The sequence below is a fragment of the Eublepharis macularius genome, chromosome 17 (assembly GCF_028583425.1).
Source record: "Eublepharis macularius isolate TG4126 chromosome 17, MPM_Emac_v1.0, whole genome shotgun sequence".
Taxonomy (NCBI): domain Eukaryota; kingdom Metazoa; phylum Chordata; class Lepidosauria; order Squamata; family Eublepharidae; genus Eublepharis; species Eublepharis macularius.
The window spans coordinates 537,848-562,475 of NC_072806.1; the positions used below are offsets into that span (position 1 = coordinate 537,848).

Here is a 24,628-nt window from a genome sequence, read left to right on the forward strand (position 1 = left end):
GGCGGGACTATACCCGGCCCTCCAATCAGCCGGCCCTCAAAATCGAGACGTTGCCTCCAAGCCCGCCTCCCTAATCGCGGGAGCCAATTAGAAAGAGACAACTCTGACACCATCACGAGAGGCGGGTGAGCCAATCCGCACTCGCTTTGCAGGCGACCAATCCCCGGAGTCTTTATCCTCACGGCAGCCCATCTGATTTGTTCAAACAGAAGGAGCTGCAACCAGCAAGCTACTGGCCATCGTCATGGCAACCAAGCCCCCTCCCTGCCCTTAACCAAAACGCACAAAAACATCCATTTTAAAATTGTTTTATTTTGGAATACAAATATAATTGCAGAACATCTACACACACACACACACCCCTGTATATGGGGAACGTCTGTTTGCAGTGCAGAAATGGGACCTCCAGAGCCTCCCCGCAGGCCAGGGGCCTCTGCCCAAGGGGGGGGGGGGAGTGGGCAGGAGGGCATTTTAGAAAGGCTGGATGGAGAACACCAGAGCAGAGGCACTCCCCTGGCACGTAGGGTCTCGCTCTCGCTGCATCGCTTTCTCCTTTTTACGATCCCACGCCCTTTTGCATTGTTTATGACATACAACACCTGATACTTCCTTGCATTGCTTTGCATTGTTTCTAATGTTTGTGATCCTAGCCCTATTGCGTGATTTGACACTATCTAATCCACCTTGAGTCTCTTGTGAGAAAGGCAGGCTATAAATAAATAAATAAATAAATAAAATATATTTATATATTTTAAATAGCAGTATCACAACACTGCTAATAAATATAATCATGCTCACATATTCTTAAAATTACTTTCAAATATGTCTGACAGCAGGCAGGCACATATCAGCCTCACAAAGGCAAAGGAAGATAAGCCACAAATATTTCAGGGGTGGGGGAAGCACGCTTTGGAACAAAGGCCTGTACCTTAATCTCTTCCATGGACTGCGAGAGGCAGAGCTGTACAGGGAAAAACATTTTTTGCACTTGTCCTGAATACACCTTGGCCCCCACCCCTGCAAAAGGAAGTCTTGAAACTAACAGACACATTACAAATCTCTAAGGTGCCACAAGACTTGTGTTGTTTTTCTGCAAGACACTTAACCAGGTCACTCTTCTAAAACTGAGGCTCCAACACAATTTTATTTACAGATTGTGTTCTATTGTCCCCTCCCATACTCCTTCTAAAAATATAAAGGTAGGACTTAAAGGCAAATGCAAGACTGGTTGAGAGCAACATGCTTACTATAACCTCAAGTTTTGAGGATTATTGTCACTGAAAAGAGATTAAACGGTGATGGGACCATCTACGTGATATCTTTCCCTGATTTACTAGAACTGTGAAGAGGGCATTGACCTTACTGCCCAGAGGTGTTGGTATGCTAGAAGCCTTTGGCCAAAAAGGTCAAGCAAGTTTGCTGTGGACATTCATATTCTACTAAGGTGGGACTGGGCCCATTCCATGGAAGATCCATACCATATCAGAACAACAAGGCTGACCAGAGAGAGGAAAAGGTGTTACAGTTGGTTACCAGTAGCAGTTTGTACAATTCTGCGCAGATGGTGCAAATGCTTAGCAAGGAATCAAACATTAACCCAGTTCTGGCTGGATAGCCAGAGACTTACTGGCCCCAAATAACCACGAGGCTGGCCGACGACTCTGCTCTCCCCTCCAGCCATTCTCGACTAAGTAGTCTTGCTCCTCATAACAATGGTTTGCCCGGCCTGCAGCCAAGGAGCAGAAGAGGCCCCCTTTCATCCCAGAGTAATGATCCAGCAGCGCCTCCATACTGGGGAACTCCACATTCAAGTGCTTTAATAAAAAACAAGCAGGAAAGGGGAGATGAGAAAAGATGCTGAAAACCTGTCATCCGTCTGTAGGCAAGCTCTGCGACTGGCTGAAGTGGCACCATGTCAGAGTGTGTCTGCAAATACTCTGGTTGCTGCGGAAGAACATTCAGCCACGGGATTTTGAGAAGTGACGTGAATTAGATAGAAGATTTGCTTGGGGTGGGTGGGGGAAGTCTCAGACTGGTCCTAGTGAAAGGAGAGAGGGCAGAGAGACCCTTACACAGGAACTGAGAGACAGGATTGCCTGTATGCTATTGGTTCCGGGAGGGGGGGGGGAGAAAGAATCCGAGGACATATTTTCTTTGGGGCCAAAAGGCAAGCACGCTGAAGAGAGGAGAAAACACTCACCCCCGTCTTTGACTGCCAGGTCTCAAAGGTACTAATATTATGGCCACTTAGTACGGCAGGGATTGTCAACCCCTAGTTCTACCATTAACACTAGGCTTGAGGGACGCACAGAGCTGCCTTACAACCTCTTAAGTCTCACCTCAACAGAGTACTTTCCGAGCTGACTCCTGTAAATCTGGTAAGGAACGACTCCACACCGTGTCCTTACCATTAGACACCACTGACTGGAGGAACCCGGCTCTGCCCAGAGAAGGAAGGCTCCCAGAACATCGTTCCTGAGCAATGCCATTCCAGCATCTCTGAGAAAGGGAATGGAAAGAGCAATGAGGGAGCTCCCCAAAGGGAAGCATCCCTAAAGCGGCAGCCCTTCCTGGGCAGGAGCACCAAAAGCATACACCACTTGACGTGAATAATCAGCTATGAACACAGTCTGTTACAGTGAACGGAGAGAAAAAAGTTAAAAATATATGGCAGATCTTCTGATCATCAGACCTTCTCAGTCAAGTGTGGAGACGCCCCCTGCCCCCGGCTGAAGCGGGATAGATTCTGCTCACCTGTCAATCCCAGCAAAAGACCAAACGTTTTCCATCAAGCTGCTCTCGCTGTCAGGCAAGTAAGCCAGGCTGCCTCTGCTCACCTTGCCATCGCAGCTGGTGTGAACTGCAGCCCAAGAAAGAGAAAACAAGGGTGAGGGCCGAGTCAGAACATGCCGCATCCAATGAGCCACCCGGGTGGAGCTGCTTATGGAAGGAGAGGGTTGCATTTCACAGGCAAAGGATGGAGCAGCAAAACCCAGGCAACACGGGGCCTGACACGCTCTTGAAACCGAAGGGGCCCCTTTGCAAAACATGATGTGGCGGAGCAGGGCCGGATCGACAGGGGGGCAAAGGGCGGTAGTCTGCCCCCGGCACCGCCAAAGAGGGGGTGCCGGACACAGCTGCCAGCCCTGGGAACGCGCGGGCAGCAGGACAGGGGACGCGCTTGCCACATGCCCCGTCCTGCGGGGCAGGTGAAAGGCAGCATGGGTGGCTGGGAGGCCACCCGCGCCATTCGCTGCCAGCTCCACAGTGCACCAGGACAGCCGGCTTGCTGCGGGGCGGCATGCGCCGCCATGTGTGATGACGTCACAGAAGTGACATCATCACGCAGCACCGGGAGCATGAGCACACTGCGCATGCACACAAGTGGCCAGTCTTCGGTTGCCCTGGGCGCCGGCAACTGTAGATCCGGCCCTGCTGTGGAGTCAGAGGGGGAGCATCCCTGAGCCAGCAGGGGCTGAAGACAAGCAACAGGGCTGGGCTGCCTTTGGGAAGGGACCGATGGGCTACACCCGCCTTATCCAGCAAGGCTCTTGGACTTCTGTTTGTGGAAAGCGACATCCTGTGAGGAGGACACTGAAAACTGCAATGGCTCAGAGAGCAGCTCTCACAATAAGCAAACTGACTGCATCTGATGCCTTCCCTACTTACAAGAGACACGGCACACCAAGCAGAGCAACCCTCAGTGGTCAGGGCTTCCTTCAGGGGGGCACAAACACTAACCAACTACTTGTCAGACAGGAAAGGCAGCTGTAAGTATTAACAAACAATTGCAACCCCTTGGCAATTACCACTAAGTGAGACCTCATCATCGTGGCGAACGGCAGACTTCCCCACCGTCCTTCTCTCTCTTCCCCCGACTGCCAACCTGCCCTCCCACATCCAAAGACTCACACATTTCCCGAGCACATTGCTGCAACTGAGCTTCAAAGGTGCAACCCCGATAGGCTCCGGAGCGGAGAACTTTGCTGCGAATGGCCTTCTTGCGCACCAGGATCGGGGAACAGTAAGGGTTCCCAGGCCGAGAGCTGCCCAAGCTGCTCCTTTCCTCCAAATCCAGCCTCTCTCTCTAGGGACACAAGACAGAACAAGCCTGTGTTGAAGAAGCAGAAATGGCTCCCTAAGCGGCAAACGGACGTCGCTCTGAAGCTGGAATTACGTTGGGCGGGGGGAGGAGTTCGCTCGCACTTTGCATCAGTTCATCTGCAAGACTTGGGCCACGAACTCCTCAGTGTGTCACACAGTGGCGGCGGGGGGGGGGGGGAGGTGGCAGCACGTTTTCTACAATTATATGTGGCACACTTGCTGTAGTGCCAGTTTGGTGTAGTGGTTAAGAGCACGGGACTCTAATCTGGAGAGCCGTGTTTGATTCCCCACTCCTCCACTTGGAGCCAGCTGGGTGTCCTTGGGTCAGTTGCAGCTCTCTCAGAGCTCTCTCAGCCCCACCCACCTCACAGGGCGTTTGTTGTTGTCGGGATAATAATGGCATTTATAAACCGCTCTGAGTGAGTGTTAAGTTGTCCTGAAGGGCGGTATATAAATTGAATGTTGTTAATATTATATTTATTTCTAACCTACCTTTGGGCCCCAAGACAGCTAACAGGCAGACTAAAAGGCCCCAGCTGGCTCTAAGAGGTGGCTTTCAATCCCTAGGGTGTAAGCCTCCAGTCCGCCTCAAAACTGGCAAGGAGTAGGGCAGCTGAGCTGCGGGAGGGAAGCCATCCCAGCCCCCCCAGGCAAAGGGCAGTCCTGGGCAGGGGATCCCCTTACCACACTGACAGAGGAGCCAAAGTCAGCTGGGCAGGGCAGCCTGCGGAACGACACCAAGGCGTTGACGTTCTGCGACACTTCCTCTGGGCCGAGAGACTCCCAGACCACTCGACTCTCGGGAGAGGCTCCCAGCAGCCTTCCCGGCTCCCGTGGAGCAGGGCCGCTGGGGGGCCACTCCTGCTCCTCGGGGTGCATCAAGAGGTAATAGAGCTGGAATGAGCGGCAGAGCAGCAAATGCAGCGTTTGGACCTGGGAAAGAGGAGAGGCTGAGGGCGCTGCCGTCACGTTCTGCCCCCTTCCTTGTTGCCGAGTCAAAATCACGGAAAGTGCTGAGGCCAGCCTCCTTAACCTGAGGCGCTTCTCCACTGGGGAGGGGCACTCGTCACCTTCTCCCCACCAGTCAGCGGAGTGAGTGCCCTCCACTTCCCCCCGCCCAGATCTGTTCTGCTGTCTGCCCTGGTCTCGTGCGTCCACACAGGGCAGCCAGTCCTGCCATTCAGTGTTCCTCAAGAGAGAGAGACCTCTTTTGAGGACACGCGTGCCTGTCTCTTCTCCGCATGAAGGAGCTGCAGCCCCACGGGTGGCAATATGGGTCCCAGCATGCAGAGAGGGGAGGAGAAGGCACCCTGGGGAGGGGGAGCACAACAGGCACACACGTTTGGCTCTGACTACTTCACAAGCAGAGGGACCCCGGGCAGGAAGACCCCCCCCCCCGGCCTCCCGCTGCCTACCTCACTGCACTCACTGCCCACAAACAGGTGGCAGAAGAGCTTCCCAGGAGGGCCAGATGGGTTACGAGCCACGAAGGCGAACTGGCAGCTGGAGGAGCTCCAGGTGCTGTAGAGAATGCGCTTCAGTGCATGGGCCATGAGAAGAACCTGAGGTGGGGAGAGAACGGCTGCGCACGGGCACAGAAAAAGCACGCACCTCACCTGCCCTGCTCAAAGGTCAGCGCCGTCATTCTCCCCCTATTCTCCATTTGGAAGGACAAAATGGACCCCTGCTCCCCCCCCCTCCCCAATTCAGCTGCTGCTCCAGAGGCTGGTCCTCTGTTGGCTTGTCTGCTGCAGTGTAGCCTGGCTTTCTTGGGTCAAATCCCCACCCCCCCACCCCCACCCCGCGCCATACAGAGCGTCCTCCTTACCTCGCCCTCCGTGCTGTACATTTTCAGGCCCTGCAGGCAGAACTTCAGGATGACCGGCCGCCGTCTGGGGCATTCCTGCATCCCGGGTGGGAATAACCAGATTTGGGGGATGGGGGCAGACACAGGTGAAGCAGACACGTCTCCCTGAAGCAGGACCCCAAGGGAGGGGGCTCCCAAAGGGCTGCTGAGAGAGGGGAGCTGCCTCAAAGCAGCTGCTTCACCAGCCGCAGGTCTCAGGTTCAGTTCCTGGCATCTCCAGCAAAAGGGTCTTCTCCAATCCTGGGCCAGCCCCCTTCCCTGCCTGAGAACGCCCAAGGGCTGGACCATTCGCAAGGCACTTCGTAGGCTTGTAAAACAGCAATGAGTCCAGTAACACCTTTAAGACTAACCAACTTATTTGTAGCATAAGCTTTTGAGAGCCACCGCTCTCTTCATCAGATGCATCTGACGAAGAGAACTGTGGCTCTTGAAAGCTGTCGATGCATCTGACGAAGAGAGCGGTGGTTCTCAAAGGCTTATGCTTACAGATTAGTTGGTTGGTCTTAAAGATGCAACTGGACTCTACTATTTTGCAACTACAAACTAACGCGGCTGATTCCTCTGGATCATGTGCCTGCAGAATCGGAAGGCTTTGCTTCTTTAGAAAGGGAAGGTCAGCCGTTGAACTCCTGCCCTCTTCCCCCATTCTGAAGGTCCAGCCGATGCTTCCCCCCAAGAGCCGCTGTGGGAAAAGCCTGCTGCCCGCAGCCGCATTCCGCTACGAAGCCACGGCGGGCCCTTTGCACCCGCGCAGAGGGCTCCGTTCTCACCTTCAAGCACTGGAGCTGCTGCCGGATCGCCTGCGCCTTCCGCTGAAGTTCCACGTCCTCCACAGCGAACGAGCCCACGTACTGCAGGCGGAGGCCGGAGAGGGGGAAAGAGCGCGCTTCAGCCCGAGCCGGGGAGCCCGCCCGGGGCGGCTCTGGCCCGCGCGGGAGGGGGCTTCCCGGGCCCGGCTCCGGCCCCCCCTCCCCGGGGCTCCGACGCGCCGCCTGCCGGCCCCCGGGCCTCACCTCCGCCAGCTTGGCGACGACTCTGCTCCTCTGCTGGGGCGGCGCCGGCTCCGCAGCCCTCCCGGCCGAGGGCTGCTTCTTCATGGCCGACACCGCCGGCGGACCCGGCTCCGCCGCCTCTGCTCGGCCTCCCACGGGCGCCCCGCGGCTGGCGCGCCCGCTCGTCCCTCCCGGGCAGCCAGAGAGGAGGCGGCGGCGGCGGCGCCCGGGCGCATCTCCTCCGCCGCGCTCAGCGCCCGGCCTGGCGCAGCCGCCCCGCCCCGCCGCCCGCGGACAGCCGCCGCTCGCCAATCAGCCGCGGGGTGGGCGGGCAGGCAGGCAGGCGGGGCCCCGCCCGACGCCCCTCCCCGCGCGCAAGCCGCGGCCGCCCCGCCCACTCGCCGGGCCCCGTTGCGCCCGCCTGGGGCTCGCTCGGGCGCCGGGGACGGGGCTCCGGGAGGGCCGCGCCGGGCGCCTTCTGGCCCCGCCCCGCCTTGACCCCCGGCCCCGGCCCGCTGCCTCCTCGGGGCTGGCTGCCGCAAGGCGAAGGCGGCGCCCGGCAGGCTCCGAGGCCGGCGGGGCGGGGGCGCGCTCCGGAGGGGGCGGCGGGGCGGGAAGAGCCTCCGAGCCGGGCCAGGCTTCAGGGCCCCGCTCCTCCCCGTCCGGTGCAGCCGCCCCTTCGGCTGGGGGCAGGCCCAGCGCCGCTTGAGGGCTCAGCTGCTTCCGGCCTCTGCAGCCGGGGCTCGGCAGGCCGAGGGCAAGCCCCGGGGGGCTCGGGCAACAGCCCCGGCCCGCCTCCCAAGGCCCTGCTGGGCAGTCCGCATTGCAGCCAGCACGCGGGGGCAGCTCTGCCCAGGGACGGGCAGCCGAAGATTTCGCCGGCCGCTTTCGGCCCTGAGGGATGGCAGCCAACAGCCCCCCAGTACAGCTCATTTCAGGGGCTGCAAAACCCAGCACGCAGAAGGGCCCTTCGCACCACACGCGGGGGGGGGGGGGGGGAGAGAGTGAGTGTCGCACAAAGCAGCAGGCCAGCAGGCAGACGCAGAAGTGCAGCCCCGTGTCTAGGACCAGGGGAGGGGAGGGGAGGGGGGCTGGGGGGCTGGCCGCTTTTCAAAGGAATTCCAGGGCCACCCCGTCGCCGCTTCAGGTGCCAACGCATTAGCAGCAGCCCACAGGAAGCCAAGGGCCTGGGCCAAGGCCTTGGTTGCTGCCAGAGGTGCTGAGCCACTCCTGAGCCTGCCTTTGGTCCCCGTCCCAATCCAGCAGCACCTTCTGGGTGCCAACAAAAGACACACCCCAGCCAGGCCTTGGAGTCTTGTTTTTATTTTAGCAAACAGCAAGTTTCTTTCTTAATGGCTCTACATTAGCAATCAGATAATTTCTCTGACATTTTTCTTTAAAAAAGGGGCAACAAGTGACAAAAACTCAAGATTCCTCATCTCTCTCTCTTTAAAAGGAAGTTTCAAAAGCTGGAGTCAAGACGACTTTGATATACACCTGGTTTGAAGAAGAGAGCCTGACTCCTGGGAAGGGGGTGGGTGGGTGTAACTAAGCTAAACAACAAAACACACTACTAAAAGTAATGGGGGGGGGCAGGGGACATGCCAGATCCTCCGGCAGACCCTCGGAGGAGACTGACCCCAAAATGAAAGAAAGGCCTTCCTCAGCCAGGGGCAAGGAGGGCCTTCCAGCCAGTTCTTTCTTCTCCCCAGGGACTGGCTTCCACACTTTCTAGAAATATAGAAATCTTCTTTGCAACCAGCATTCAGAGCCAAGTTGCACCCTGCACAGGTGAGCTTTTGCTTTTCGGAGTCCTGTGTTACTGGTGCTTGGTTCTGAGCCCAGGGAGAGGTGTGAGGGAGAGGGGGGAGGCCCAGGGACCAGAACCTAGGGTTCTTGGAAAGGCTTAGATTGTAGACCTCACTTTGAGTTTCTGCTTTTCTCCCCAGATTAAGGAAGAAGGGAGAAAAAAAGGAGAGAGAAATATGAAAGCGTTGAACTAAGATACAAATGTGTTTTGACCGTACAAAGCCACCTGAGGTGGGCGAGGGCTCTCGGGGCAGCCCTTCTGCCAAGAGAAGCGCTTACTTTTTTGCCCTCAGGGACTTGCGCATGGTGGGCTTGCTCTTCTTGGCAGTGGGCTTCACCTCCTTCCGGGTGCCGACAGCTGGTTTCTTGGGGGCAGGGCTGCTGCTAGGGGCACTCTTGACAGCTGCCCGGGGGGGTGCTGGCTTGGCATTCTTGACAGCTGCCCGGGGGGGTGCTGGCTTGGCTTTCTTGGCAGGGGCTTTGACTGTGGGAGGGGGCCTGGCTTTCCCACGATGCACCGCAGGGGCCTTGCGCGGCTTGGGCTTGGCCTCTCGCCGCTTCACCGGAGGGGCCCTGTTCCGAGCTTTCGGTGGGGGCCGCTTCTGCATCCTGCCAAGGGGAGCAAAGGGTCTCAGCCCCGGAGCGGCAAACCCAAGTGATCCAGGCATGCCCCACCCCTTTCCCAGCTGCTGCTACTAACATGTTCCTTAGATGCAAAGAATCCAAGGGGGCCCATTTCTCCGAGGAGGCCTGCCCGCGGGGTGACCCACCCTCCTTTGATGCTGGCAAGGAGGCCAGCAACACCCCAGCCTGGTCCCAATTGGGAAGACGGTTGTGTGCCCCATACCGTTTCTTGGGAGGTGGTTCTTCCTCCTCAGACTCCTCCTCCTCCTCAGACTCCTCCTCTTCCTCCTCAGACTCCTCTTCCTCCTCTGAACTGTCCTCTTTCTGTTTGTCTGGGAACAGAACTCCAGGGCTGTTGGGGTTCAGAGAAGACATGCTGACATGGGAGAATGCCCCCCTTCCCCCCTCCCAGGCCAGGGTGGGGGCAAGAAGCCAGTCCTCCATGCTTCCCACCCAGTCAGTCAAAGGAGCAGGGAAGATCTTGCCCCCGGAAAGCCCCTTCTGCCACATGGCGCTCTCCTTGCCATGCACTTGCGGCACCATCCCGGCCCTTCCTTCTCCGAGGAACACCTGCTGCAGGAGAACCTGGGGCCCCCTCACCTGGGATAGTAGGGGAAACAGAGCTGGAAAGTGCCGCTGAAGCCCTTCCCGGAGATCTGCTCCATCCATCCATTCTTCTCACATTTCTGCAGGGTCCTCTTCAGTAAGTGAACTGCGAGGTGCGAGAAAGAGAGCAGAGGCAGGAGGTATGACCAGACCTCTGAGAGCGGCAGCATCAAGCCTGCATGCAGCCAGCCGCCGCTTGCGCCAAAAATGCCTTTTGCAACTCATTTTTGAGAATCTCTGCAGCCAAAGCTTCCTCGGGTCCAGCAGAAGGGCAGGGAACACGACACGACACGTGCTGTGGGTATCCTGCTGCCCCCTGGAGGAGAGGCGTGAGGGCTCTGGAGGGTCACCCAAGCCCAACTCCCCTGCCCTCCGGCTGGGCCTCTCGCTCTTGGGATGTCCTGGTTCCTCTCCAGAGCCTGTTCCGGACCTGACAAGCTCCCCTTGCGCTCCCCTCTCAGCCAAGATGGAGTGAGCAGCAATCCCCACTGAGCTCAGGCGGTGGGGGTGGGAGTGGTTAAAATAAAGGCCAAAGTGCCAGGATTGGGGCAATTTCTACCGAGATCTTTTTCACCACTTGCCAAATCCAGCTCTTGGGTTTTGTGCCTTTTTCTCGGCATTCCTCTTCCTGGTTCCCAGCATAAAAGGGTTTTGCTGCCCACTCACACCCCCAATGCGGCTGAGCCAGGCAGAGCAAAGCATTCTGCTCAGCCATGCCGGAATAATCCAGGTACAGGCTGTGCTCTGAGCAGCCCACGGGCCTCTGGTGGCAAACAGAAGAGACCTCCTTAAAAAGGCTTCTAGGAAGGAGCTGGTGTGGAGGACTGAAAAGGTTTTTCCATGACACTGGAGAACTTGCCAGCAAGCTCTGACTTTAAATGACACACACACACACCGGCTGGCTGGCAGGCACACAGTTCTCTCAACAGGACCACAGCACGCACAATCAGGCTATTTTAACACCCTAGAACTGGGAGGCATAGCTACAGCTACAAGCCCAAAATCTGAAACAGGGAGGAAAAGGGAAGGGTGCGTGTGTGCGCACACGCGTGACTCTGCACGTTTCTATTCTGTCTCAGTGATTCTTCCAAACACCAGTCAGAACCAGCTGAGATCAACAGCTGCTCTGATCGGATTGTGGGACAGCACTGTAAGGAAACATGGAAGCCGGAGTGGGGGCCCACAGGGTGGGCGGGTTGTGTCCCTTCCCAGACCCCAGACCCCCTGCTGCCAAAGGGCTGCGTGGGGGGCCAGGGCAGACGGCTGTCCCCCGTGTTCCTCTGCCTCCATGTTCAGGGGGCTGGAGAAAGGGGTCTTCCTACCCTGGAGGCTGGAGTTTGTCCCTGGGTGCTTCTCCAAGACATACTTCTTCAGGGCAGTCGTGGAGCAGGTCTTGGGCTCGTTCATGGCCGCAATGGCAGACAGGATCGCATCCTCCATCAGACTCCCGCCCAGCAGTGGCTTTTCCCCCGATTTCTTCAGCTGGTTTGCAGAGAGAAAGAGACAGGAAGCGGTCAGAGGGGCGGGCTCCCCACACGGGTCAGAACACCCTCTCATCCCGGCCGGCACACGTGAGGAGGGGAAGGGCGCCCGGCTCCCCACCTGGAATGTCCCAGAGGCCCCTTTGCCCGTGATCTGCTCCAGCTGGCCCTTCTCCACGGCTCTCTGCAGGGCGTTCTTCAACAGCTGGGGCCTGCGGGAGCGAAGCAGCGACAGTTCAGTCCACGCCCAAGCCGAGGCCCTGCGCAGAGAAGGCTGGAAGACCACCGCCGCCGTGCCACGCCCAAGGGGCGTTGGGGACCCACCGACACAGGACAGGCAGCAGCTGCCCTTGCAGACCGCTCTCCCGGACCGATTAGTGCAAGGTAAGCGTCGTTATGACAATACAGCTGAGTAGCTGGGCTGAGGGGAGGGGCTTCCCCCGGGCCACCTGCTGAGCTCGTGGCCCGCAGAGTGCTGGTTTGCATCCCAACCATCACTGGGCCGCAGCAACTCGAGACTGCTTCAGTGGCTTTAAAAGAGGACTAGGCGGACCCTTCCGGAAGGCGAGGCTGCCCGCGGATGGCTGTGAGTCGCGGTGGCTCAATGCAACTTCCATGTCTGCAGGCAGGAGGCTCCCCAGTGCCACCGCCTGGGGGCAGATGTGGAAACCTCCCTCCCTCCCTCCCTCCCTCCCCTGCGCTTTGCTTATGGGCCCCCAGGAAGGGGGAGCCTTAGACAGGCCGCCGGCAGAGCTTGCCGGTGGTTCTTTGGCTGCAGTTTCAACTCCCCCTCCCGCCTAACGTAGGCTCAACAGAGACGTGTGCTGCTGCTGCTGCTGCTGGCCTCCGAGGCCAAAGACGGACCCCTCAACTGAGCGAGTGCCTGGGGGAAAACCCATCTCAAACAGAACTGTCCTTTCTAGCATTTGTAAATAAGCCCAGAAAAGTTCAGTAGTTCCTTTTCGGGAAGGAGAACAATTTTAATAAAACAGCCCTTCAGCAGCCCGAGAAAGCAGCCACAATTTCCTACGGCCTGGCTGCTCCCCCAAAGCCCAGAGGCTCTTGTAGCACTGCTTCCTCCATTTCAGGAGCTGCTGGGGTGAAATGTGTGTGTCAAGCACGGCTGTTCCAAAGGCGGACACCCCCCCGCCACCCCCCCCCCGCAGAAAAGCAGTTGGCCAAGAGCAAAGGTGCCTCCGGGCCTGCTCTGCAACCCCCGCCCCCCCCCCCACCTACCTCACATCCACCTTCAGCTTGGGGTAGTACTGAGAGACGTATTTTTTAATCAGGCTATAGGAAGCCTCCTTTGGCTCACAGAGGCGGGTGAAGGCCAGCGGGAGGACATCTTCGAGCTTCACCTGCTGCTCCGGCCCAGAAGCTGAAGTGCTCCTCTGAAAGACAGCGCAGAAGCACTCCTTGAGAGGAGGCCCCACCATAGGCGCCGCCGTGGCACCGAAAGGCCTGCTTCAGAGCAAGCACGGCAGGCGCTCCAGTATGATGCACCCTTCAGGGATTAGGAATTTTCTGATGACTGATCAACCTGCGGAGTACCTCACTCCTCACAGCACTGAAGGATAACATGAGAATTCTCTGCATAGATCAACTCTGCGTTTTCTTTGAACAGATACTGAATCAGATTTTTAAAGTTCTAAATACTGCAGCAAACTATCAGGAAAGGCAATGCGATTTCCGCCCCCCCCCCCCCCGCCCCGTTTCCCTTCTTTGCCATGGAGGCGTGCGCGGGGGGGGGGGGGGACACAGACACACGCACCACCTGTCCCTCCTCATGAGCTGCTGTCTAACTAGCCACCCACCCAGGCCTCACCCACACACATCCGCCTCCCACGTTCCTTCCTGGCCTTTGCTTCCTTCTCCAGCATTCCCAGCAAAGAGCATCCACCAGCCCTTCAGCTCCAAAGCCCTCAGCCCCAGCCAGACATGCAAACGACATGGGAGTGGAAAGAGAGGAAAACCGGCTGACGTCTGGATTTGGGCCAATCCAGCTGATCCAAGAGCAGAACTGGGGCAATACAGCAGAGCAGGCTCCTCTCAGAAACCCCCCCCCCCATTATCTGTAGCCCAGATGCCCCAGCGCTGTGCCTATTTAGATCCCACACAACCACATCCATCAGCTCCGGCTGCCGCTGAGGAATCCTCTGGAACAGGAATGGCCGAGGAGGTGGCGTGCTCATTTATTGCTGGCCAAATACCAAGAGCCTGAACCCGTTTTCTGGCCAGAGGCTGCCTCACAACTTTATAACCCAGGCTGCGCTTCAGGACTCTCGGTGCCAAGCTCTTCTGACCTTGGGCCCAACCATTTACACTGACCTGTGGCCCGGGGATGCTTTTGGCCTGTGCTGGGAGCAGCTACTTAGCTCACTGCTGCAGGGAATGACAGACATACCAAGGCACGTGGCTGTGATGCCGTGAGCACCCCCACTCCTGCCTGCCTACAGTGCTTCAACGATGACAGCACACAGGCAGGCACCAGAGGGCAGCTCTGCCTTGGGGGTCTCACACAGGAAGTACCCGGCAGGACCGCTTTGCATTGCCCCATCACTTGAAACCCCCTCTGCCTCCCCATCTCTCTCTCAGGCCTGGGGGGCTGCTGCAGGTGCTGCCTGCCTGTCCTATCTGGTCTGCCTCCAGTCTCTTGCTTCCTTACCCAGCACGAGGGGCTGGAACACATGCTCGGAAACCCAGTTATCTTGGATTTTTTCTTTTTTAACAGCATGTCACAAATGGCATTCTGTGCTGCAGGCATCTCCTGCCTTTGAGTCGATGTCAGCAATTTAAATGGCAAGTCTGATCTGCTGCTTCTGAATTGGTGCCAATGGTACAAGAAACGCCTTTTGCAGTTCAGACGGCACCAGTTTTATCCACTTTTCCGCCTCGGACATGCCCATCTCTGCATGCCTGTGCCGGGACTTCTGTGCCTGCCTCTCCCGGTATTTGCCCATCTCCACTCTCTTCAGTGGGCAGAACGCAACTTTTCTCATGATTGCCAGTTGCTGGCCTCTGCTTCCTGCAAGCACAGGAGTGCGATCCAGCTGCCCAGAAGCTGAACTGGAAATGAGACGAGGTCATTTTTGGAACGGGGGTGATTTGTAGCCCGCCAGGGTCTCCTGGAGCTGAGCTGCTGCTTAGGACTGCAGGATCTGCCCCGAAGCCGCTGTCCAATCCACGGTTCTACTTTCTCCCTCTTAACTCTTTCCTCAAAAGGACCCCACAGCAGAGCGAGGGTCTGTGTTTAGACGGAGCTACTTTTGACAAGAGACTGGCTGCACCCCCCCCCCCCCGGGCAAGGCCACTTCACAGCTTGGCACCAGGAGGGCGTCTGCCGCCAGCCTCGCCTCTTGATGGGAACGGAAGCCGTGCCTTCTCGAGAGCTCTCGAGGGGAGAGTTGACCTTCCCGAGATGGACCCTGGAGCTCCTTTCCTGCAAAGTCCTTAGCGGAGCACTTCTGCCACACAAGCCCCTTCCGCCTTACCTTCCGATCTCTGGACTTCTGAGATGTTTTCCCTGAGTTTGGGGCCACCACGAAGCTCCCAGAGGCTCCCTTTCCTTTCACCTAATGCAGAGAGACAGAAGAAAAGAGCAGTCCAAGCGAGAGGAACTCTGCGAGCTGGAAAGGTTTGGAGGAACGTGGGCAAAGTCTCCCTAAACACGGAGCAAAGCCATATGGATGTAGGAGGCACAGAAAGGGTGCAGCGTCTTTCCTCAGCTATCCGTTATCCTCGTTGTTTTATGGGATATTTAACAGTTGTGATCCCTACTCCAGACTTCTAGGGAGAATAACAAAGTAATAAATGCATAAATGACAAACTGCTGCATTTGGCTGTGCCTCCCGGAACCTTTCGGTTTCAAGCATGCCAAGGCCGCCTCTTGATTCGTGGCCAGGATGCTCTGGAACTGGCAAACAAGCCATGAGGGCTTCTGAATGTCTCGTGGCTGGGACCATTATGCCCTTCCTTGTCAACTCTGAAGGGGGTGCTGCTCTTCCCTGGCCCAATGCTGGCCCCGGGCCTTTTGCCCGAGGGGACCAGCCGGTGCCGGGATGCGCTGGGTTACCTGCCGAATCAGCCCCCGCTCCAGTTCTCTCTTCAGGGCCTGCTTGAGGAGGTAGCCCCTCCGCTCCAGTTCCAGCGAAGGATACTTGTGGATGATGTATTTACGAATGGCGACAACCGATGCCCCGCCTTTCTGATAGCACGCCTGGAAGAGACCTGGCCCATTAACCACTGTTCAACACGCACAAGAACTGGGTTTGAGTCAAATAGTCAATATCAATACATTCTCGGAAGGAAAGGGGGAATTTAGAAGAGGAACCAAAATACTGCTTCAGGTTTCTCCCTTGCCCAATCAGTTGCTCCATTTTTTAAAAATGGCTGTTCTTCCTGTTCCTCTTGAGGAGTCAATATGATCTATGTGCTAATGCAACCCGTGGCAAATGAAGGGAACGCAACCTTGGCCTGCGCACCGTTCGCCCTCAGCAACCCTGGAATGAGGGAAGACCCTTCTGAGCACCCGACAGCAGCATTTCACACAGGAACAGAAAGAAAACGCGGGTTGGCGCTGCTGAAGATGCCACTAAGGGCTGTAAAAAGCACTCCCCCCCCCCGCCCCCCCGCCGGCATCGCTCCCCACTCCGAGGAAGAGACTTGATCTGAGCCCTCCATTCCATGGCTGACTGGGACGGTGGCTCAGTCCAGGGGATGCAGAATTTCCCAAAACGTGCCCCTGTGATCTGACTCTGTCCTAATGCAGCCTGTTTTTATGAGGCCCGCAGGAGCTGCTGGAACAGAACAGGCCCATGATCTTCTAGCAACAGCCCTTCCAGACGGACGGGCTCCTGACAGGCAGGCAGGAGGGGAAAGGGCTCCTCTCCCACGGAGGCTCGGGGGCGAGACAAAGCGCTTGGCAAACCGCTCCGCAGATCACCGGGGGACCCTTAGGGTGGCCCGTCCGCTCCCTTCCTCTCCTTTTTCGGATTCACAGTGGCAGGGCAACGTGAGGGCGTGGAATGACGTCCGGAGCCTGAAGCCTCCCACGAGACCTGTGCCAGCGCTGCCCCCACAGCCCAGGCCCTGAGTTCAAGGCAGGACAGACTTGCCTTGATGGCCTCGATCAGAATGGCATCCATCTTGGGGCGGGAGGACGCCGCCATTTGAGTTTGCTTCTGTGCTCTGGCGAGCTGGCTAGCAGAGAGGGTAGCCCAGGCTGGAATGGTCTTCTTGACTTTCTTCTCCTTCTCTTTAGCTTGATCCTTCTCCCTGTAGGAGAAAGAGAAAAAAGCAGCCATCGGGCCGGGATGCTGGGCAGTCCAAAGGCACGCCATGCTTGGCCCAGAAGGCCTTGCAGTTTCCTTTGGATACAAAGAGGCTGACAGGCAGTGTATTCAGGACGGACAAAAGGAAATACTTCTTTACGCAATGAGTGATTAAGATCTGCACTTTGCTGCCAGAGGACGTAATGATGGCCACAGTCGTAGACAGTTTTAAAAGACAGCTCCAAAGAGGATAGATCTATTGGTGGTTACTAGCCATGGGGACTAAAGGGAAAGCACACAACCAACCTTTCTGCAACCCTTACCCTACTGCACGGTTTCCTGAATGTCCCGGCCATTGACGGTGCTAGCCGTGTAAAGGCGGGCTATAAACAGCACAAACAAGCTGCTAGCTTTCTGGGGCACCAATTAAGTGGCTCAGTTTCAAAAGGCCCTTTCTTTACAAATGAAATGCATAAATAGTTACTCTGAGAAGCTGCCACTCTGCAGGCCCAAGGGCACGTCGCACCCCCAGCTCTTGACTCAAGGAGAGCACAGCCACAGACCTCCTCGCCAGGCTGGTGCTGAGCAGCACTGGACCAGGGAGAAGACCACGAGCAGGCCAGGGGCACCTGCCTGTTCCTCTTTGGAGCAGGAGGTCTGGATTCTAGCCCTGCGGCCTCTGCCCTCGTTCGGGAGACCCAAGAGTGACTCCTCCGGCCCCAGTGGCCATCGGATGTGCTGCAGAGTGTTCCTGCCTTGGGCGAGATGGAGAGTGGAGCAGAGCAGGCCACCCGGGGACTGGGACGGCAGAAGAGATGCTGCAGGAGCAGCGGTGAATAGGGCCATATCAGCTCTGGCTGCTAAGCGCTTTGCTGCTCCCATCCAGGTCATTCATTCTTCATTCATACGTTGCCTTTCTCCTCGATGAGGACCCAGGGCAGCTGACCTCCTTCACCTCTCCTCCATTTACTCCTCACAACCCTAGGAGGTGGGTTAGGTTGAGAGTGTGTGAACAGCCCAAGGTCCCCCAGTGAACTTTCATGGCAGAGGGAGGATTCGATGGGGAAGCGTGCATGCATGTGATAATAAATATCTTGCTTATTGTAAACTGCTTTGAGCACGGAGGAAAGTGCTGGAGACCTTTAGAACACGAACCATTTGTGCCTGTTGGCTCAGGCTTTCTCCCAAGCACTTCTGTGCCAAACAGGAGCACCGGAGCTCCCCAAAAATCTCAGAACGTGGTAGCCTTTCCTGACCCCCAGGAGGCAACACTTCTTACTCCTTCTGGGCTTCTTCGGCAGCCTGCCCATCTGCCTTCTCTCCAGCCTCAGGCTCCTTTGGTGGCTCTGCCTCACTCGATGTGGCTGGTGGAGTTTCATTCCCTCGCTCCTCTACGGTGGAAGCCGATTCTTCAGAACTGACATCGGGATCTGTGAGGGATGGTGCAGGGGAGGAACAAGCAAGTTGTGCCGGCAGAACTCAGCAGCACTGCCCAAGAAAACAACACGGGGCAGGAGCATGGGACACGGACCCACCCCAGTCACTTTTTCTTTCTATGTATCCTGTCCTTCCTCCGAGCAGCTCAGGCCAGCACGTACACATCTCACCTCCACATTTATCCTCACTGCAGCCCTGTGAGGTAGGTTCTGCTGAAAGAAAAGCGCCTGGCTCCAGGTCACCCAGTGAAGAGGGCGAGGACGTGCACCTGGGTCTGACCACTGCCTAACAGCTATAGCAGACTGACCCGCAAGGAGCTGATTACTTTACCTGGCTTGGCCTCTTCTGCTTCGGCAGCTTTGGTTTTGGGAGGGGTTTCTCGAGCAGAATTCACAGCTCGGCGGATTGGCATGGTGCCGTCTTCGACCTTCTGGAAGGAAAACGGGGAGCAACATCACAAGCCATGCCACGGAAGAGGATTCCCAAGGGCCCCAAAGCCAAATGCAGTGAACCACAGGAGACACTCTGGCGGCAGCCTCCATGAAACCCCCTCGCTCTTCTCCCTAACACCAGCCCATCCAGGCAGAGTAGAACTGCATCCAAACTCATTACGAGACTGCAGTGCCCAGCTTCCCGTTCCTTTCACGGTAACCCAAAGGAAGGCCATTTTTGCATCAGAATGTTCCGAACGGCAGCAGCAAAGGGGCCCATGAGGGAGACCTCCAGGAAAGCAGAAGAGGGGAAGTGTTTGCGCCTAAGGGGGAGGAATGATGCAGCCCCAGCCATGGTTCCTACAAGCAGGGAAAGCAGAGTAGAGCAGCCCTCCTCAGGGTCAGTTCGCAGGCCAGCGTGGAGAAGGGATCAGCCCCTACCTCACTCCACTCGTCCAGGGGATCTCCTGTTAAGAGTGCAAACGCCTTACGGTGTGCAGGATCAGCTTCGGACAGATCGGTCGCCATTTAAATTAATGTCTAGCCCCAACGTGAGGGTAACACTTGGGAGCCCCAGGTTTTAACCACAAGGGGTCGGCCTTCCTAACAGAGACAAACCTGAAGTGCAGAAAAAACCTAGTGTGAAGAGGGGGCACAAGAACATCGGCCATCCATATCTACACACCAATGACCCTATAGAGTTAAGCAAACCAAGCTCAGTTAAGTTCCAGGGAAGCGCAATGGCGCAGGCTAGGGCGAGTCACCGCTGCTTCCTGGTGGACAGGCAAGCCAAAGGCAGCGCTAAGGCGCCACAGCAGAAAGCGGCCTGGCTGGCCCCGAAGCATCGCCCCAGGGGAAGGCCAAAGGCCTCTCCAAAGGGGTTGGGACAGCCCTGCCCCTTGGCCTACTGACCAGGGCAGAAATCTACCAGGCCAGCAGAAACACCAGTGGGGCAGCCACCCAAAGGCTGCTGGGCTCTGGAAGGCAGAGATCTCCATATAAAGACCGTGATGTGAGCCACTGGGGAAGGCAGGGGGGAAATATCTGCGTAAATAAAACACGCGTTTACTGGCCTAGGAGGACAACTCCCCCCATTTATCTTTTGGGGCTTATTTTAAGCATTCACGTGCTGAAGGCAGCTTACAACAAACTTTAAAAAAAAATCCCAGGGAATTTCACACTTCCCCATTTCTCACCGCCCCCCCCCCGCCCCTCCCCACAGGCCCACAGCTCAGGGCAGAGAAGCACAAAAGGAAAAGCTTGGTGGGCAGCATTTGTGCAAAGCACGGGCCTTGTATGGTTGGGGATGAGAAAGAGAGTCTGTTCGGCACCATTTCTGCTCCCCGTCTTTTGTCACAACTCTCAGGGGCCCAGGAAAGAGGCCCCTGACAGAGTCAGCATCTCACGGAAGCGGGGTGGGGGTGGGGGGGGATCTCGTTTTTCAGGAGGAGGAGGAGGAGGAGGAGGAGGAGGAGGAGGAGGGAGAGCTGGGTTGCCTGAAGCACCCGCCGCCCTGGCCTGAGACTGCGACAGCAGCCTCTCTGGCTCATTCCTCCTTCTCTCTCGCGACACGTGAGTGGAGTGCAGCAAGGGCAAGAGGAGCCCCACCTCCTCCCATTCAAACGGGGACCTCTAATAAGGAGCAGCTGGACCAGCAGTGGCAGGAAACGAACACGGGCTGGTTCCAGCGCGCAGCAGCAGGGCAAATTCCCTAAATTCTTTTGGCCTCAGCATTTTCCAGCCGCCCTGGGGAAGGGACGGCTCTCCAAACGTTTTGGTTCACTGACTGCTCTAGGAGCAAACGCGTTTCAGGCACAGTAGCCTGGAAGATCCATGGACAGCCTGAAGCAAATTTTGGAGGCACTCGGGAGAGGGTTCCAGTTGGGTGTTTTGTTAAGGAAAACACACAGAAATGCTGTTACTTGAAATTATCTCAGAGAACATGTTTTGCTCTGAGCCCAATACTCTGCAAATTTTTTGGATGCTGATTCAGACCAGTGAGGGGCCGTCTAGACCAGCTCCCTGTGACTCACACAGCAGCCAGCCAGTTGGAGGGCCAACTGTCAGGGCAGGGAGGCCAGGGCCTTCTCCCAAGGCTGAGGCCTGGCTCCGGGTTTCAGAGGTGGACTGCCTCGGAATGTGGAGGTTCCCCTTAGTCACCATGGCTAGTAGCTGCTGACAGGCCTCTCCTCCACGCATCGGTCTAATCCCCCTTTACAGCTGCCTGTGCCTGTGGCCCTCGCTACATCCTCTGGTGGTGCATTCTACATTTTAATCACTTGTTCGGTAAAGAAGTATTTCCTTTTGTCCATCTGGAATCTACTGACCCTATCACAGCACTGAGTTCTAGTTTTAGGGGGGAGGTGGGGAAAAGCTCTCTCTACCCCCTTTCTCTGCCCCTTGCATAATTTTACAAACTTCTATCAAGTCTCCTTAGCTGCCTTATTTCTACAGTGAAAAGTCCCAGGTGCTTTAGCTCCAATGCCTTAATCATCTTGGCTGCTCTCTTCTGCACTTTTCCCAGCTCTGCAGCTTTTTTCCCTTGGAGACACAGTAACTAAAGCTGTAAACCGTATTTCAAGTGAGACCACACCATCTGATCAAAGGCATAGAGAGACTGGCTATTTTCTTTTATTCCCTTTCCCAACAATTCCCAGCATGCAGTTTGCCTTCTCACCACAGCCACAAGCTGCATTGACATTTTAACTGAGATATCCACTACAACTCCAAGATCTCTTTGCATCTCAGCTTGGACCGGTACAGACCCTATTAACATATATGTTAAGTTATAATATAGGATTTTCGGTGTCAATGTGTATCACTTTATACTTACCCTCAATGAATTTCATCTGCCACAATGTTGCTCACTTACCAATTTAGTGATACCTTCTTGTAGTCCTTCACAATTCACCTGGGTTCTCACCATCCTTAATAATTAGTATCATCCATAAACTTTGCCATTACACTGCCCACCCCCAATCCCAGATAATTTAGGAACAAATTAAAAGCATTAGCCCCCAATTCTGACCCTTGCTGGGCCCCACTGCTCACTTCCCTCCATTTTAAGAACCGTCTGTTAGTCCTACTCTCTGCTACCTGTTGCTTAACTGGTTTTTATTCCATAAAGGGACCCTTCTTCTTATTCTCTTATCCTATAACTGCCACATTTACTCAGCAAGATCTGAATGTAGTAGAGTCTTAAATACCAACAATATTTCCTGTGTATAGATCGCAGAAGTCAATCTCCAGTTACCAGTAAATGTCGAAGGGAACTTTGACTCTGGAAAGCTCCTACCCTGGAAATCTTGTTGGTTTTTAAGGTGCTCCTGGAATCAAATCCTGCTCTTCTTGCACACCAACACAGCTCCCCACCAACTGAAACAAAATTTCCTCAGGAATCTTTGGTGAGGTGCCTTTTCAGAAGTCTTTTGGCTGAACACTGGGAACAGAGAGCTGCACCTCATAAACTTCTTATCCCATGTATGGTTCCCAGACCATACCATCTCCTCTTCCATAGTATCAGTAGTTGAATTTGCTCCACCCCTTACTAAATAAAATAAAAAATCAAAGAATTTGTTAACAACAAGTAAGATTTGCAGTACTGAGATAACACCTTTGTCAAACATTGAACCTCCAAGTGTTAGAAATGCCAGACATAATTTGAGTCACATGGGTCTCTTCCTCAAGCTGAATCCTGGAGGTAGGAAGGAGCCAAGAAAACAACTCCATGAAAACACTATGGCACAGAACAAATCTATTTCTCTTCCCCCTCCTTACTTTTAAGAAAGGGAAGCTATCCATTCTGAAAGAAGAGAATACACGACCTAAACGCTTCCATACTTTAAATGAAAATTGTCTCAACTGGTCTATGATGCTCATAATACTAGTATTTGGCATTTAGGGACAAACTAGATGTGACAGTGATCTTGTGGCTGCCACAAGGACACTGTTGCCATTTTAAAATGCAGTGAGGGCTTGACCCTGATAGGCCTGCAGTGCCGCATTTTTGTTTCTCTCCCCCCCCCGTGTCTTTTCAAGTGCTGGAACAGCTGCGCGTGCCCGTGTATGCGCAAGAGATCTTCAACCCAGATGCAGCACTTTAAAATGGTGATGGATTCCCTGGGGGCCACAAGGACGCTACCCCTGCTAGTTTGGCCCTCAGAGAACTCTGTTAAGTGTGTTCAGATCCCTTTGCATCACTGAGCTGCTTTCGCTAATATTACCCAAGAGCTACGTCACAGCGACATAAAAGCATTACTCTCTAGAAAACGGGAAAATGTTTACTGGTCCTGGGGCAGGATGCCGAATGCTCCCCCACCAACACACCATCAGCTGTTTTCAGCTGGACCTCAATCTGTGCCTTTGACCAAGTCATAGTACTGGTTCGTTTGCTCTATTTTGGCAGCAGGTTTCCAGGGTTTGAGGCAGAGGAAGGCCTTTCCTGTCACCTGAGCTGCCAGCGACTGAAACTGAGCTTTGCTCAAGCAAAAAAGGTGCTCTACCATCACCTGAACAGGACTTGCAAGGCCTGGTTCGTGCTTGCCTGTAGGCAGGGGATGAGGTGGTGGCAGCAGGCTGTAAAGGGATTTACACCCCGACTGCATCACTTCAGACGGCATGCCAAGTATCACGTGACCCCATTCTGGACCACTTCCCTCTGCTAAAAGCCCCCTGCAACCCTCGGAGCGCATCACACGCCCAGCCGAGAGGGGCCATCCTGCTTTGCAGAGGGCTGCAGAGCTCAGTAGCTTTCTGACGCCCGCTTTCCAGAAGCGACTCTCAGGCCACTCGGGCAGGGAGAGATTCTCCCTCAGCAAAGAGCCACTGTCTTGGGCACGGCGGGCTGCTCAGCTGCCCCCCCCCCCGAGCCCACGGGCCACAAAGCAGCAGCAGCAGCAGCAGCACCAGGGGCTGCCGAGGCGGGGGCTCTCGCTGCTGGAGCCGTCCGGGTAGCGGAGAATTCCCGGGCAGCACCGACAGCCCGTCAGCAGGGCCCGTCAGCCGTCGGTGGCGGGGCTCGGGAGAGCCTCCGCAATGAAGAGGCCTCGAAGGCCAGCAGGCCGAGCCGCAGCAGAGCGAGCGGAGGAAGCGCCTGCTTGTCCGGCTGCTCCGGGGGCCGCTCAGGCTGCGCAAGGGACGGGCCGGGGTGATCCGCCTGCGGCCCCCGGGAGAGGGGCGGGTGGGCGGGCAACGAAGGAAGCCAACAAAGGGCCTCCCGCAGGGCCGCGCCTGCCGTGGCCCCGCTCTCGGGCCCTGCGAAGGGGGGACGCGCGCAGACCCCGCACCGGAGCCCCGGGGCAGGGGGGGCGGAGCGAAGGGCCGGGCTGTGGCCCAGCCAGGCCGCCCTCCGTCCGGTCGCGGCCGCGGGGCCCGCGCAGGCAGAGGCCGCCCCGTCGGGGGGGGGGGAGAGACGCGCGCACGACCCGCCCCGCCCTCGCGCCCTTTGACCCCGTGGTCCCGCCCCGCAGACTCCGCCCGCCTGTCACTCACCGGCTCGGGGCCCCTCGTCGCGCAGGACACAAAGCGGCGGAGCCTCCAACAATGGCTGCGGCGGCAGCGGCGGCGGAACCGGACAAGCTCCGCGGAAGGAGGAGGCGGGACTCTGGCGGCGCCGGGCCAATGGTGAGCCGCGAGCGTCTTTCGAACGCCAGGCCGAGGCCCCGCCCCCTCGCTCTGCGGCGGCAGCCAATCAACGTTGCGCCCGAGCGCAGGCGTCGCCGGGACCGCCTTTCACAGAAACGCTTTCCGGCGGAGGCAGCTGCGAAAGAAACAAAAACAAAGCCGGGAGCGCGCGCGACGTCGCGCGCGCCCGCCGGGGACGGGCCCAGGGCGCGCGCGCGGCCCTCTTCCTTTGGCGGGAAAAAGGTCGCGAGGCTCTGCGCGTCCTCGCGGGCGCTCGGAGCCGGCCACGCCCCCTCGCCCGCGCGCGCCCGTCGAGCGCGGGCAGCCATCCGCGCATGCGCTGCCGTGAGGGGAGGCCGACGCGGAGCGGGGAGGAGCCCGGCCG

General features: G+C 56.8%; 2 protein-coding genes across 7 annotated transcripts; both read right to left on the reverse strand.

Annotated features, from left to right (window-relative positions):
• Positions 1 to 341: 341 nt before the first annotated feature.
• SH2D5 (SH2 domain containing 5) lies at positions 342 to 7,223 on the reverse strand. 2 transcript variants are annotated; one of them, XM_055001493.1, is made up of 9 exons: positions 6,985 to 7,223; positions 6,742 to 6,822; positions 5,933 to 6,007; positions 5,520 to 5,666; positions 4,789 to 5,037; positions 3,913 to 4,087; positions 2,755 to 2,860; positions 2,340 to 2,499; positions 342 to 1,814 (listed from the first exon to the last, which is right to left on the reverse strand). In XM_055001493.1, the coding sequence occupies exons 1-9, from the start codon at positions 7,066 to 7,068 to the stop codon at positions 1,593 to 1,595; spliced, it is 1,299 nt and encodes a 432-aa protein (XP_054857468.1). In that variant the 5' UTR covers positions 7,069 to 7,223; the 3' UTR covers positions 342 to 1,592. The 2 variants fall into 2 exon arrangements, with proteins under 2 accessions (XP_054857468.1, XP_054857467.1); XM_055001492.1 differs by lacking the exons at positions 6,742 to 6,822; positions 6,985 to 7,223 and having other exon boundaries at positions 5,933 to 6,296.
• Positions 7,224 to 8,270: 1,047 nt separating this feature from the next.
• Positions 8,271 to 24,216, reverse strand: HP1BP3 (heterochromatin protein 1 binding protein 3). Of its 5 annotated transcripts, XM_055001142.1 has the most exons (13): positions 24,112 to 24,195; positions 19,063 to 19,239; positions 18,521 to 18,620; positions 18,033 to 18,183; positions 16,598 to 16,757; positions 15,556 to 15,699; positions 14,975 to 15,055; positions 12,720 to 12,874; positions 11,605 to 11,695; positions 11,325 to 11,484; positions 9,997 to 10,108; positions 9,620 to 9,748; positions 8,271 to 9,381 (listed from the first exon to the last, which is right to left on the reverse strand). In XM_055001142.1, the coding sequence occupies exons 2-13, from the start codon at positions 19,147 to 19,149 to the stop codon at positions 9,048 to 9,050; spliced, it is 1,704 nt and encodes a 567-aa protein (XP_054857117.1). In that variant the 5' UTR covers positions 19,150 to 19,239; positions 24,112 to 24,195; the 3' UTR covers positions 8,271 to 9,047. The 5 variants fall into 5 exon arrangements, with proteins under 5 accessions (XP_054857117.1, XP_054857120.1, XP_054857119.1 ...); XM_055001145.1 differs by lacking the exon at positions 19,063 to 19,239 and having other exon boundaries at positions 24,112 to 24,216; XM_055001144.1 differs by lacking the exon at positions 19,063 to 19,239 and having other exon boundaries at positions 18,521 to 18,617; positions 24,112 to 24,180.
• Positions 24,217 to 24,628: the final 412 nt, after the last annotated feature.

What these genes read in the sequence shown, in the direction of transcription:
- SH2D5 (XM_055001492.1), bottom strand. Translation starts at nt 6,259, where the DNA reads ATGGTCCAGCCCTTGGGCGTTCTCAGGCAGGGAAGGGGGCTGGCCCAG. An exon ending in TTGGCTCCTCTGTCAGTGTG is followed by an intron (nt 4,088 to 4,788) that starts GTAAGGGGATCC and finishes TTGTGTCCCTAG; the next exon opens with AGAGAGAGGCTGGATTTGGA. An exon ending in GCAATGTGCTCGGGAAATGT is followed by an intron (nt 2,861 to 3,912) that starts GTGAGTCTTTGG and finishes CTTGGGCTGCAG; the next exon opens with TTCACACCAGCTGCGATGGC.
- HP1BP3 (XM_055001142.1), bottom strand. Translation starts at nt 19,149, where the DNA reads ATGGCGACCGATCTGTCCGAAGCTGATCCTGCACACCGTAAGGCGTTT. An exon ending in GCCGAAGAAGCCCAGAAGGA is followed by an intron (nt 16,758 to 18,032) that starts GTAAGAAGTGTT and finishes TTTCTCCTACAG; the next exon opens with GGAGAAGGATCAAGCTAAAG. An exon ending in TGTTTCCCCTACTATCCCAG is followed by an intron (nt 9,749 to 9,996) that starts GTGAGGGGGCCC and finishes GAACCCCAACAG; the next exon opens with CCCTGGAGTTCTGTTCCCAG.